The sequence below is a fragment of the Notolepis coatsorum genome (genome assembly GCF_963971535.1).
Source record: "Notolepis coatsorum genome assembly, chromosome: 4".
Classification (NCBI taxonomy): domain Eukaryota; kingdom Metazoa; phylum Chordata; class Actinopteri; order Aulopiformes; family Paralepididae; genus Notolepis; species Notolepis coatsorum.
The window spans coordinates 4,729,249-4,744,023 of NC_140168.1; the positions used below are offsets into that span (position 1 = coordinate 4,729,249).

Genomic DNA, 14,775 nt, shown 5'->3' on the forward strand with positions numbered 1-14,775 from the left:
CTGCGCAATACTTGCGGGTCGCTGCTGGCCCACTGCCTGAGATCAAAGCCGCCTTTGATCAGGGAGGCGCGGAGCTTGAGTAGAAGGGCCTCGGCTTCTTCTGGCGTCGAGACGCTTTGCAGACAGTTGTCCACGTAGAAACTATTTCCTACACTTTGTCGGACCTCTTCATCAGCTGCTGGGTCCTCTGCGATGTGTTTTTGCAGTGCAAACGTAGCACAGCATGGGCTGCATGTGGTTCCGAAAGGGAGGACTTCCCATTGATAGATGGCTGGTTGCTCATCCCCGATCCTCTCTCTCCATGGTAACCGCAGCAGGGGCTTGTCCTCTGGGGAGAGGCTGCGCAATACTGGGGGGTCGCTGCTGGCCCGCTGCCGGAGATCAAAGCCGTCTTTGATCAGGGAGGCGCGGAGCAGCGCACGACGTCGCCAGTCAATTTTCTTTATGTGTCCCGCTGTGATTCGCTTGTTAATCTCAGCGCGGTACACAGTCTCTTGAGCGGGGTCTCTGGCTAGGCGCCGCTCTGTGTTCAATAGATACCGCTCCGTTGCTTCTTTTGGGGCGTGGAAGGTAGGCATACCCTCTCGCCTCAGGAGTGGAGTTGCGTATCTCATCACTCCGTTGACTTTGACTCTCTTTGTCCCCTGCTCGAGGAGGGATATAGCGTAAATGTCTTCCTTGGAACGAATGTCTTTCTTTTCGTTCTTAAAGGGCATTGTCTCTAGTGTCCATAGCCTCTCGACATGCTGTAGGAGGGTGGTGTCTTCTTCTGTCACTCTGGAGTGGAGGCAGCTAGTGGCTGCTGTTCGGTTAAGAGACTTAGCGAGGGGGCCTTGTAATGTCCATCCTAGGCGGGTCTCGACTGCTGCAGGACAGCCTCTGGGCCCTGTGTGGACCCGGTCAATCGGGACGATGAGGTCTGCATGGTCGGAGCCTATCAGCAGGGTCGGGGTGGCACCGTCTATGAGCGGTATAGGTAGTTGACGCAGGTGCACATATTTATCCATCAGCTTGGCGATGCGGTAGGTGTACTGCGACAGGCCTATTTCTTGGCTGGTGAAAGCATTAGTAATCCTATACCGTCTCTCTGGCTGCCCGCTTGCTGCGATAGTGAAGGAGACATTCTCGCCCTTTATCGTCTTTAGATCTCTTCTTATTGTCCGAATCGTCATCTGGTTTTCGCTCCCCCGCAGCCCCAGCTGGGCCGCAGCGGACGCGAGGAGAAGGGTCTTCTCTGACCCGTCGTCAAGGACGGCGTAAGTGTCCATGACCTTATCTTGGTAACTCAGTGTTACGCGGACCACCTTTAAGAGCACCCGGGCGCCCCCGCTGCTGGCGGGGTCAATGTACATAACACTTGCCTTTGTGCTGCTTGAGGGTGCAGGCTTTCTTCTGTTACTGTCGTGTAGGACATCTAGGTGGGCTCCGTCACACCGACTACACCTCTTCTTTAAGCGGCAATCGGCTGCCATGTGACTGCGCGCACATCGGTAACAGCGTCGGTTGGACTTTATCCATTGACTCACCTCGTCGGCGGTCATCTTCTTGAACGTGTCACATTGTGACAACCAGTGTTCCTTTTCGCAGTACGGGCACACCATCTTCCACTTCTCTTTCATCGAGGGGGTACTGTGGTTCTTGCTGCTCGGTACTGATTCTGATTGGTGCATGACGGTCACCAATCTTCGGCCATCGTTTGCTCTCCTAGGTCCCTCTCTGGAGCTTGGGGTGCTCCGCATGAACGTATCCAACCGTAGGCTGTTGACTTCTCTCGCCAGGAAGTCGGCTAGGTCTAGGAGGGATGGCTCGGGACCGTTAGGATCACGGTGGTCTCTTTGCCGCCTGAAGCGCTCTTGTCGGGCGGGCGGAAGCTTCTCTAAAATCCTCTCGACATTAGAGTTCGCGTACAGTTCGTGCATACCCTTTTCTCTTTGCGCCCCCAGCATCCCTACCAGGGATTGTACCTTGATAGACAGGTCATCTAGTGAGCGATTGTCTGTGGCTGGGGGTAGGCGGTCAATATGCCTTATCTCTTGTATTACGTAGTCCCATATGCATCCATATCTTTGGTCGAGTGCTGCTAGAGCCGCTGTGTATGGGGTAGTAGAGGTGGCATAGGCCAGCGCTATATTGTGCGCTCGGGGCACCTTGAGGTGCTTCAGTAGGATAGCATACTTGTACGGTTCATCAGCTACATCGGACATCATTGTCTCTAAGCACATTCGTAGCTCCGTGTACTGTGCTCTGTTCTCGTGGGTGAAGTCCGGAAACGTCGGTGTGCCAATGTATGATGCCATGGATGGCTGGCACATCGGTGAGCGTTGGAAGAGAGGCCTCCTAGGCGAGTCTCCTCTTACGCCTCTTGGTGGGCTGGTACCTGCTGGGTACCATGGCCCGCGTATCCAGGTGCTATTCCTCGGGGCTGGTCGTGCGTCAAGCTCACCCGTGAATTGAGTCGGGGGTCTGTAGCGCAGAGCCGCGGGGGTAGAGCCTGGGCTGTACTGGACCTCCTGGTCCTGTGGAGTACTGTGCTGCTGTCGGGCTTGACTCTCCTCCTCTCCCTCTTCTTCTTCCTCTGGCAGGTCCTCTAGATCCTGTAGTCGTCTATTTAGCCTCTCCGCGGTGTAGACCGTTTCTTCCTTGTAGCTGGGTCTCACTTGGACCGGTCGGGGAAGGGGTTCGGAGGGGGGTATAGGCTCTCTCTGGTGGTCGGGCTCAGGGTCGCTTGATCGGGTAGGGGAGGGTGCCCTTGACCCTTGTCTTGACGAGGCCCTGGAACCCCGTGCGGAGGGAGGGGGTGTTGCCCTGGTGATCAGCTGCTCCATTATCTGCGCTTGTAATCGGTCGCGCTCGGCTTCGCGCTTGGTGAGAGCGAGGTCGCGCTCTGCTTCTCTTTGGGCACCGGCAGCGGCGCGCTGGGCTTCGGCGGCGGCGCGCTGGGCTTCGGCCCGGTCCCTTACCATATTCTCTTCCGTCTGAAGGCGTCTAATCTCTAGACGTATACGATCTTCTTCGCTCCATTGCTGCGCCTGAAGGCGTTCTCTTTCCATGGAAGAATGTTCGCGCTCACTAAGCGTCTGTGCTTGGAGTCGATCGCGCTCTGTTGAGGCTGCTAGGCTGGCGAGGAATGCCTGTGCCAGCATCTTGTCCGCCTCGCTGGGGGAAGACGCTGGTTGAGGTGATCCGCTCCTGGCAGTACTCGTTGGAGATCTGTTCTCCTGTGGCGAGTCCTGGAGATCCATCTCCGGGGTGCTCTCCTCTTCTTGTAGCGGGTAGAGTTCCATCCCTGGAGGGCTGTCTTTATCCTGGAGCTCTCCGGGGACTACTTCTTCGGTCTTGGCGGGGGGTAAAGTCGTGTCAGGTCCCTCCTGGTCCCTACCGTGAGCTTGGTCAGTTACGTTAGAACCCACTAGGGCCTCTATTGGCGGGGTAGCCTGGGCGATAGGGTCGGACATAATTTTACTATCTACTTTTTCCGCGTTTACCGTCTGTAGAAGGCTAGGTAGTATATTGGCAACGTAATCCTCTAAGTACTGAGGTGTCTGCCGTCTACGCTGCGGGCGATCTACTTTAGGAGAACCGTTTTGTGGAGTGTTCATCATAGGCCATGTCAATATTAATACCACTATATTAATATTACACTAGTTACCATCCGGCTCGAAGGACCAATTGTAACTGAAGGGTACAATTCCCTGACTGTATTGATAAGTATGGTATCATTAAACCACTACCGCTTTATGTACTTTAATTACTGGCCATACAGTACATGATATCTAAATATAATGAACACTTCCCACAATGAACCGGTTCTACACAAAGTTGTCTTTAAGTATTTATTGCAGCAAAAGGTACATAATACTTCTCTATTATACTTTGAGTGCACTTGTAAGGCAAAGGAAGGTGCGTAGGCAAATCAACAATGAATGTCCATTCTCTGGTTACGCAGGAGGTAATTATACAACCTGAATCTTAGGGAATTATATCTATGGTACATAGTAATATATAGCGGGAGATACTGGAAGGGTCCCCCTGGTTGTAAGCCAGCAGGGGTAGAGGATCTGTCGGTAGTAGAGAGTCTGGTCAACGATGACTAAGGAGACTCCAAGTACAGGAGACGGTGCAATAGCCTCTTGATCCACAGACGAATACAGCTGTTCTCCGTAGACTGTAGCTCCACAGTGAAGAAAGCTAGCCGGCCTCAGGCTCTCTGAGGCGCGGACTCGACTTGGCTCCTCACAGGGTAAATCCAACATGTGCAGGCGTCGGCGATCCTCCGCTCCATAAATCACAGGACCAAAACAAATATAATCCAGCCGCAAAGGGCTATGTAGTCGTCGGGTAGATTAATCCAGTGTACATGTCCACACGGTTCTCGTCTAGGTCTCCTCGGGTGAAAGCGCCATGAAAGCAGCCCAGCCTGGATAAGAACTCTAGCTAATACGAGGAAGCGTTGGGGATGCTGGTCACTGTAGAACTTTAGCCGCACGATACACTATACACAAATAGACTATTACTGACTTAATAGAAATATGTCGCACTCGACGGTATAGCGCCAAACTCTGACAATTCAGTTATTAATTCGCACGCGGTCTCAATGCTCTATTCTGGGGCCAAACAGGCCATACTTCACCGCACGTTGTATCGTGGGTGAGGCTTCAACTTATTGGGTAACTCTTGACTTCTGACTAAGTGCTTCTGTATTCACCTGCGCCGTATTTATACGCACGGTGAACAAACTAGTGCCAACGACATTTCTGTCTCGTATCCCTGGGCAAGGCCGGGCATGTCCAGACATGTCTTGACGGTGACTTTGAACCTGACTCAGGAGGCGCGGCTCTTGCGCCTGTGGACCGCTGTCCAATAGGAGAATGAAATATTATGGTCTGGGCTAAAGGGATATTCCGTGTATATGTACAAGGAATATACAAGGGATATCAAACGATATACAAATACTATGCAATATATATCAATAAATAAATATATATATTCGGTTTAATCTGATCCTTTGTAACACTACTCATTACCTTAGCATTGTATTTAATTCTTATTACTTTTCATCAAGTCATCGTTCAGAAATGAAAGTGTTTGATATCCAATGTACTCGAAGCTACAGAACCTTTATCTCTAATCACACAAACATGTGTCGTTGTCCTCGCCGCCAATGGCTTTCTTTTCTCGACTTCCTTGCTCCCTCTGAACGCAGAGTTCTCAGTCTTCAATGCGTGCCCCTCTAAAGGTTATCATCGTAGAAAGGGCTGGCGTGCCACTTACCAGCCCTGATTGCTTCCTCTTAGAGTCGGCAGTCTTTAACTTTGACAGTGCCTTGATTTGTTGCCCTGTGGCCTTGTTACCCTGTTGGTCACTTTAAAAACAGAACTGTATATTTGTATATTATTGTATATATTACTCATTACCTTTATTCTTAGCATTGTTTTATATTCTTTTTTTTTTTATCTACTTTTTTCTCCTATTTTCTATTTTTCTCCCATCCCAATTTCGTATCGTCCAATTCTACCCTCCCCTGTCTCGAACGTTGTTAGGCCATGCCTCCCACAAGCCGGCTGCAATGTGGACCAAGCCTTGCATCACGTGTCCCCTCCGGTACTCGAGGAAGCAGCAGTCGCATCTTTTCACCTGCACAGCGCGATCTCTCAGCGTCGGGGGTCTGCGTTTGGAGGGCAAACGCCGCCCCCGTCGCTTCCTGATTCTGCTGCGCAGGCGCACCAACCGACCTGTAGGAGTCGCTGTCCACAACGTCCGATCCCCACCCATCAGCTTCCCACCCCCTAATACTGCCAATTGTATTAGTATGAACGACCAGCCAAGCTGATAGCAATGCGGAGAGCTGGGCTCGAACCCAGCGTCTCCTGCATTGGTGGTGAGCGCCTTGCCCACTGCACCACCTGAGATATGCAAGAATGAGCATAGCTACGTATATATTTGGTACAGATATACTGATATATGCGTCGTGGCAATTTCAAGTCTAGGGGTTGCAGAATAAAACGACAACGTTTGCAGTTCCAAAAATAAACCAAACACAAATACTCTCTACTGTCTCTTCATTACCTCACTTACTCAACTTAAACCTTACTGTCTGCCGGGCGGCTTCTCTGCTCACCAGTGCGTCTCCTCTCTCCTAGAATAGAATAGAATAGAATAGAATAGAATAGAATAGAATAGAATAGAATAGAATAGATAGAATAGAATAGATAGAATAGAATAGAAGTACTTTATTAATCCAGAGGGAAATTCAGCACCACAGATCGCTCCCAATAAACATTAAGAATACACAGTCAAAGATATACATTCTAAAATATACAGTCAAATGTACAGTGAGAAGTGTGTCTCCTCTCTCCTGGCGTGTCTCCTCTTTCCTCACGTGAGAGAGTGTGTGTGTCCCCTTGCCCCCTATTTCCTCACTTTCCTCAAAAAGCTCATCCCGTTGTGATTGGCTAGCTGGTCTCGATGACCTACTTACTAGCTGCAGGTGTGCCTGGAAGCGGAAGTCCAAATATGGGCAGAGCCCATAGCCATCATGCCATCACATATATCGCCCTTCAATCACCGAGCCCAGCGGTGGCGTATATAGGGTTGTCATCACAACGTATTACGCTCCCCATTTACATATGTACATATTTGATACAGAGGATAATCAGTAAAAACCACACTGTGATTTGAGATTACATTCTGATTTCATTACTGAAAGTATTCAATTTTACGAGGTCAAACCAGGTGAGTCCCGGGAAAACCTGTTTGCCTTTTAGAACGTAAGACCGCAGAAGGGCTATTCTTGTCTGAAGTGGGAAAAAGAAAAGACTTAACCTTCTCCTCCTCCTCAAGTGTCACCGTGTGAGATCCCGAGAGAGGGGAGAGTAGAGCAGGGGTTCCCAAACTTTTCAGGCCGGGACCCAGAAAATAAGGCGTCAGAGAGCCGCGGCCCAATGCACATCGTCAGGCTTTTATTTTCCTTTTTTTTTCAGGCGACCGATTTTTTAAGCCAAATATCACTTCAATCCTATTAAGTTAGTTCAAGTTAGTTATTCATTTATATGTGCTATTTATGAGAGGGCTAACTTGTTGCAAAATAATAATGATAATAATAATAGCCTCATTAAAATACTATTGTGGCTTCGGTTGTTTTCAGCGTTTTTTATGTGCATAATCTGTTATTTAGTTTGAAATGTTCGTTGAAATAAGTAGATTTTTCGTTTTTGTTTATTTATTAAGTTAATATAAAACCATATAGTCACATTTTAGAATACAATAGAATAGAATTTTAGAAAGCAACTAGAAACACTGTCCTGGCCTGCTTCTAAGTTCAGTGGCATAAAAAAAAATAAAAAAATATATATATATATATTTTTTTGGAAATAATCTCGCGGCCCTCCTGTGGCTGCTCGCGCCCCACCTTTGGGTCACGACCCCGACTTTGGGAACCACTGGAGTAGAGGAAGACGTTCGGACGACGGACAGAAGGTAACTTTGTTCTCTGCCCCCCCCCCCCCCCCCCCCACTGTGTTTGTCTTTGCAGTTGATTACGCGGAAGATCAGGATGTGCCGGCAGCTGTACGCCTCGGGGGCCTTCATCTCCGTCCTGGAGTACCTCCTCGCCGTGGGCAACTACCTCAACGAGAACGCCGGCAAGGGCAAGGCCAAGGGATTCCGCCTCTCCTCCTTACCCAAGGTAGGGGCCCCGCGCGCCACGCCGCCGTCCCGACCGCGTCGATACTTTTACCAACTCACTTGCATTTTTCCGCCGCGATCTGATTGGCCGCCACTGACGTTTCTGGTCATGTGACATGTGCGCCCAATCGCGTGACGCCTGTTTCTATCGCCGGTTAAGCTTATAGGGCGACTCTTTCGAAGTTGGTTACGGTTAGAGTTTGTCTTAGAGCAGGGCGATGGAACACCAGCCCTGATTCCAAACTCTAACCTTAACCAACTGCGAAAGAGTCGCCCTATAAGCTTAACCAGTGATAAACTAGGCGTTAGGTCGTTTGCAGGCTGTTAGAGGCGGAAATAGGCGCAGAAACAGGCGTCACGCGATTGGGCGCACATGTCACATGACCAGAAACGTCAGTGGCCAATCAGATCGCGGAAAAATGCAAGTCAGTTGGTAAAAGAATAGACGCGTCCGGACCCCTCTGTGGAGCTCCGAGCGCTATAGGCCAACGAGACAAGTCGTCGTCGATTAAACACAACAGGGCCGCTTCGAGTAGATAGATAGATCTTTATTTGTCATTGTTGGTACAACGAAATTTGTTAGGAACATCACCACTGGCATACAACATAAGATATAACATGTGCAAAATAATAATGTCAATAATAATAGTAATATAGTAATAAAGTAATAGAGTATCAATGTCCCAATGTCCCAATATATAACATACCATCATTGTCCCAAGTGCATCTAGTGCTTGTGCAAATAAAATTAATAAATAAATATAAATATTTCAGTCCAGTGAGTTGATGGAAGGAGGGGGGGGGGGGGGGGGGGCGTTGACTTGCAAAGGATGAAGTATTGTATAGTGCAGCAATGCAAGTCCGGTTATTGTTGTAATGTGGGAGTGGGAGTTATGTCACCGGGGGTGGGATGCGGGGGGGGGCAAGTTGATGTTCGTCGTTGAGCAGCCTGACAGCCCGTGGGTAGAGGCTGTTGGTCAGTCTGCTGGTTCCGCACTGGATGGATCTGTACCTTCGACCAGAGGGCAGCAGTTGAAAGAGATGGTTTGCTGGGTGGTACTGGTCTTGTAAGATGTTATTTATACGCCGTAGGCAGCGGGAGGTAAAGACTGTGGAGATATCTGGGAGGCTAGCTCCAGTGATCCTCCTCGCAGCCTTGACCACTCTGTGGAGGGCCTCCTTCTCTGCCCTGGTGCAGCCAGTAAACCACACCAGTAGTCCCCTTTGACCCACCGTCCAGCCACGCCGCCGCGGTCACCAGCTTGGGTCACCCCCCCCCCCCTCTCCCTCCCTTCCTCCCGGTCGGCCTGACAGGCCTGACACTCGGTTGATTGTGTCGGCGCCCGCCTGGCTACACCGCGTGCCAATCAGAACCCCTTGGTCTCCGCTGTTCACTGTGGCGCTCACCCACCGGTCATACCTCACTGGACCTCTCCGCCAAGCGGATATCGCTGGGCCCATTTGATTGCCTTTGGGGGAGAGGGAGGAGGGGGGGGGGGCATTACCTGCCAGATAGATCATTTTTTATTATTATTTTTTTTTTATCTACTTTTTCCCCCCACTTTTTTCTATTTTTCTCCCGTCCCCAATTTCGTATCGTCCAATTCTACCCTCCCCTGTCTCGAACGCCGTTAGGCCATGCCTCCCACAAGCCGGCTGCAATGTGGACGAAGCCTTGCATCACGTGTCCCCTCCGGTACTCGAGGAGGCAGCCGTTGCATCTTTTCACCTGCACAGTGCGATCTCTCAGTGGCGAGGGTCTGCGTGGGAGGAACATGCCGCCCCCGTCGCTTCCTGATTCTACTGCGCAGGCGCACCAACCGACCTGTAGGAGTCGCTGTCCACAACGTCCGATCCCCACCCACCAGCTTTCCCACCCCTAATACTGCCAATTGTGTTAGTATGAACGACCAGCCAAGCTGGTAGCAACGCAGAGAGCTGGGGCTCGAACCCAGCATCTCCTGCGTTGGTGGCGAGCGCCTTGCCCACTGCGCCACCTAGCCGCCTCATTTTTTATTATTGTTGCGGGTATTGTTAAATGTGCTGTAAGTGGTGTTTCCTTTGGTTAAAATAAGTGTTAAGTAGCTCTACATTCCCACAGCCATCACTGATATAGTGTCTGGTCAGTAACATGGGTCTCCCAGTCCCTCCACTCTGCAGTAAACAGCCATCACTGATATAGAGTGTCTGGTCAGTAACATGGGTCTCCCAGTTCCTCCACTCTGCAGTAAACAGCCATCACTGATATAGAGTGTCTGGTCAGTAACATGGGTCTCCCAGTCCCTCCACTCTGCAGTAAACAGCCATCACTGATACAGAGTGTCTGGTCAGTAACATGGGTCTCCCAGTCCCTCCACTCTGCAGTAAACAGACATCACTGATACAGAGTGTCTGGTCAGTAACATGGGTCTCCCAGTCCCTCCACTCTGCAGTAAACAGCCATCACTGATACAGAGTGTCTGGTCAGTAACATGGGTCTCCCAGTCCCTCCACTCTGCAGTAAACAGACATCACTGATATACAGTGTCTGGTCAGTAACATGGGTCTCCCAGTCCCTCCACTCTGCAGTAAACAGCCATCACTGATACAGAGTGTCTGGTCAGTAACATGGGTCTCTCAGTCCCTCCACTCTGCAGTAAACAGCCATCACTGATATAGAGTGTCTGGTCAGTAACATGGGTCTCCCAGTCCCTCCGCTCTGCAGTAAACAGCCATCACTGATACAGAGTGTCTGGTCAGTAACATGGGTCTCTCAGTCCCATTTACATTTACATTTACATTTAGTCATTTAGCTGACGCTTTTATCCAAAGCGACTTACAAGTTCTGTACGACAAGCCATCAGGAAGGGCACAACTCTATCAGCTGAGCAACAATGTTCATCAAAGTGTTGAGTGCTACAGTGTAGGTTAGTTTATTAGGACAAGTGCATGACAGTACGGTTAGTTAGGGTTAGATTTTTTTTTTTTTTTTTTAATTCAGATAATGGTTGAAGAAGTGCGTCTTTAGTCGACGGCGAAAGATTGGACGTGATTCGGCTGTCCTAACTGGGGTGGGTAGTTCATTCCACCATTGTGGGGCAAGGACTGAGAATAGGCGACTTCTCTTTGATGACCCTCCCGGAGCTTGGATAGGAGTAGGTCTGAGGCGGCCAGAAGATGCAGAGCGTAGGGGTCTTGAGGGTGTGTAGTTAGAGACCATTGACCGGAGGTAGGCGGGAGCGGTTCCCTTTGCCGCACGGTATGCTAGGTCGAGGGCCTTGAAGCGGATTCGTGCAGCAATGGGGAGCCAGTGCAGGTCCCTAAGAAGTGGGGTGACATGGGCCGACTTCGGTAGGTTTGAGATCAGGCGGGCCGCTGCGTTCTGAATGAGTTGAAGAGGCTTAGTGGCAGTGGCCGGGAGGCCAGCGAGCAGTGCATTGCAGTAGTCGAGGCGGGAGATGACTGTTGATTGGACGAGGAGTTGGGTGGCTTCTTTTGTCAGGAAGGGGCGTATCCTTCTGACATTGCTCAGGAGGAATCGGCAGGTTCTGGTCGTCGCTGCGATGTGAGCAGAGAAGTTCAATTGGTCGTCGAGGACAACACCAAGGTTCTTGGCGGTCGGGGACGCAGTCACAGCTGCATTCTCGACTGTGATTGAAAGGTCGGTTAGGGGGGAGGATTTGGCCGGCAGGTGGAGCAATTCTGTTTTGCTTAGGTTCAGTTTGAGGTGGTTGGACGTCATCCAGGCTGAGATGTCGGACAGACAGGCCGAGATCCGCACAGAGACGTGGATATCTGCAGTAAACAGCCATCACTGATATAGAGTGTCTGGTCAGTAACATGGGTCTCCCAGTCCCTCCACTCTGCAGTAATCAGCCATCACTGATATAGAGTGTCTGGTCAGTAACATGGGTCTCCCAGTCCCTCCTCTCTGCAGTAAACAGCGATCACTGATATAGAGTGTCTGGTCAGTAACATGGGTCTCCCAGTCCCTCCACTCTGCAGTAAACAGCCATCACTGGTATAGTGTCTGGTCAGTAACATGGGTCTCCCAGTCCCTCCACTCTGCAGTAAACAGCCATCACTGATATAGAGTGTCTGGTCAGTAACATGGGTCTCCCAGTCCCTCCACTCTGCAGTAAACAGCCATCACTGATATAGAGTGTCTGGTCAGTAACATGGGTCTCCCAGTCCCTCCGCTCTGCAGTAAACAGAAAAATACTTTTCTTGCACCACTTCCCTCTTTATCCAATCAGGAGAGAGAACCCTCAATATTTTTACTTATTTCAAGAAATCTTGCCAAGCCAAATTTGCTTACTGCACCGATAGATTATTTAACTAGTTTCAAGGACACATTTGCTTACAACTAGTTGTTATTTCTTATTTTTGTTAGACCATTTTGTGGAGTTTTCTCTCCTGATTGGATAAAGTGGGAAGGGATACCAGCACATGTATTTTGTGTTTACTGCAGAGCGGAGGGACCGGGAGACCCATGTTACTGACCAGACACTCTATATCAGTGATGGCTGTTTACTGCAGAGCAGGAGGGACTGGGAGACCCATGTTACTGACCAGACACTCTATATCAGTGATGGCTGTTTACTACAGAGTGGAGGGACTGGGAGACCCATGTTACTGACCAGACACTCTATATCAGTGATGGCTGTTTACTGCAGAGCAGGAGGGACTGGGAGACCCATGTTACTGACCAGACACTCTATATCAGTGATGTCTGTTTACTGCAGAGTGGAGGGACTGGGAGACCCATGTTACTGACCAGACACTCTATATCAGTGATGACTGTTTACTGCAGAGCAGGAGGGACTGAGAGACCCATGTTACTGACCAGACACTCTATCAGTGATGACTGTTTACTGCAGAGCAGGAGGGACTGGGAGACCCATGTTACTGACCAGACACTCTGTATCAGTGATGGCTGTTTACTGCAGAGCAGGAGGGACTGGGAGACCCATGTTACTGACCAGACACTCTGTATCAGTGATGGCTGTTTACTGCAGAGCAGGAGGGACTGGGAGACCCATGTTACTGACCAGACACTCTATATCAGTGATGGCTGTTTACTGCAGAGCAGGAGGGACTGGGAGACCCATGTTACTGACCAGACACTCTATATCAGTGATGGCTGTTTACTGCAGAGCAGGAGGGACTGGGAGACCCATGTTACTGACCAGACACTCTGTATATCAGTGATGGCTGTCAGAATTTAGAGATATCATTTTAAGGGCGGCTGAGTGGCACAGTGGGCAAGGCGCTCGCCACTAACGCAGGATATGCTGGTATCGAGCCCAGCTCTCGCCGTTGCTACCGGCTTGGCCGGTCGTTCATACTAACACAATTGGCAAGTGTTAGGGGTGGGAAAGTCGGTGGGTGGGGATTGGACGTTGTGGACAGCGACTCCTACAGGTCGGTTGGTGCGCCTGTACAGCAGGAAGTATCGGGGGCAGCGTGAGCCTCCCACGCGTTACTCCTCGCCACTGAGAGATCGCGCTGTTCAGGTGAAAAGATGCGACAGGCTGCCTCCTCGTGTACCGGAGGGGACACGTGATGCAAGGCTTGGTCCTCACTGCAGCCGACAAGTGGGAGGCATAGTCTAGCAATGTTCGAGACAGGGGAGGGGAGAATTGAAGGGAGAATTGGCGAGGCGAAATTGGGATGGGAGAAAAAATTAAAAACAAGGAGAAAAAGTGGATAAAAAAAAAGAGATATCATTTTAACATGTACTACTACTTATTTTAACAAAACAAATACCACTTACAGTACAGCACCTCTAAGCTATTCATAGTATTTGATCGCCGACATATTGGTCGTTGAAACACAGGTTTTTGTAATCGAACAACAGGTTATTGTAATCTCATATTGTAATATCATTGCCTGCGGCAACGGCCCCTGTATCGCTTTGCCGAGCGAAACCGCTTCTCTATCGATTCCGGTTTCTAAACGCTCTTCTAAACTCTTAAGGGAGCATTTAAGGGCCAGGGCCCTCGCCGGCGCCCAGATGTAAAATGTCTTCGGCTCCTCCAGCTTTAATGAAGCCGAGGCCCTCCGTACTCAGAGGCGTCCCGCGCTCTAATTGAGCCGGGGCGACCGGTTGTGTTATCTGAGACGCATCCGCCTCGGAAATCAATGGCTGAATGTTTTTTTTAAGACAACAAACCTATTGAGGTTATCTCAAGATCCGCTTTTCCCTCCCTCCCTTTTTTCTCTCGTCGAGTCGATACCCCGGCGCACGTCTTCTCTGGGATCCGTGTGCTCCTCCGAGGGGCGGGCGCGGACCTCGCGTGGGTAAACAACATAACCTAGAAAAAGACTATAAGCCTCCCTGCGCGGCGGGACGAGACGGGTCCCTCTTGCACACACAAAGAAAGGCACTCTGTGCTGCTGGGGTTGCATTTTTACAGACATCATTACCATTTCATATAAACAGCTTCGTGTGTTGTGGATATTCCCATTAATTGTCATGATGCGTTCTTCTCGCCGTGCACTTGTTAAACATGCAGCTCGGCTCTCATAAAAGGCGTGGTTTTACTGTTTGTTATACAGCAACAACAACAACAACAACAGCAACAACAACAAGCCAATAATGATTGTTGAACTTGAGAAAACCTCGTATTCCGTCGTTGTTACTCACACGCTCTTTATCTGCAGATTCTAATACTTCGTTGCGCTCCGTACGTTAAAGGAACACGCCGGCATTATGGGACATGTGCTTTTGTATTTCATTAGAAGGTTCAGTTGTCGTAACTTTCAATTTAGCGGTGCTCTATAAAAAAAATCTATAAAACAGCTTTTATCCAAAGCGCTTTACAAGTTGTTCCTCACAGTTTTTACACATTCACACACCGACGGCGGAGGCGACCATGCGAGGTGCCGACCTGCTCATCGGGAGCAGTTAGGGGGTTAAGTGTCTTGCTCAAGGACACTTCGACGACACGCTGCCCGGGAGGAGCGGGAATCGAACCGGGAAACTCCGGATAACCAGACGACTGCTCTAACCTCCTGAGCCACTGTCGGTGAGACTGTACATCTGAAAGGGTTAAGTGACATTTGGGTCAAAGAATCGTTTACGACCGGAACAGAGACGGCTTTCCTTTT

General features: G+C 50.0%; 1 protein-coding gene across 1 annotated transcript in view; it reads left to right on the forward strand.

The window, feature by feature from the left end:
• Positions 1-14,274, forward strand: part of LOC311227604 (uncharacterized protein) — a gene marked incomplete at its 3' end in the record, with an annotated part of 124,956 nt that extends 110,682 nt beyond the window's left edge. The window contains exons 12-13 of the mRNA XM_084313326.1: positions 7,532-7,684; positions 14,224-14,274. Of these exons, the coding sequence (XP_084169452.1) occupies positions 7,532-7,684; positions 14,224-14,274 (204 nt within the window). The remainder of the gene's footprint in view (positions 1-7,531; positions 7,685-14,223) is intronic.
• Between the last annotated feature and the right edge of the window lie 501 nt (positions 14,275-14,775).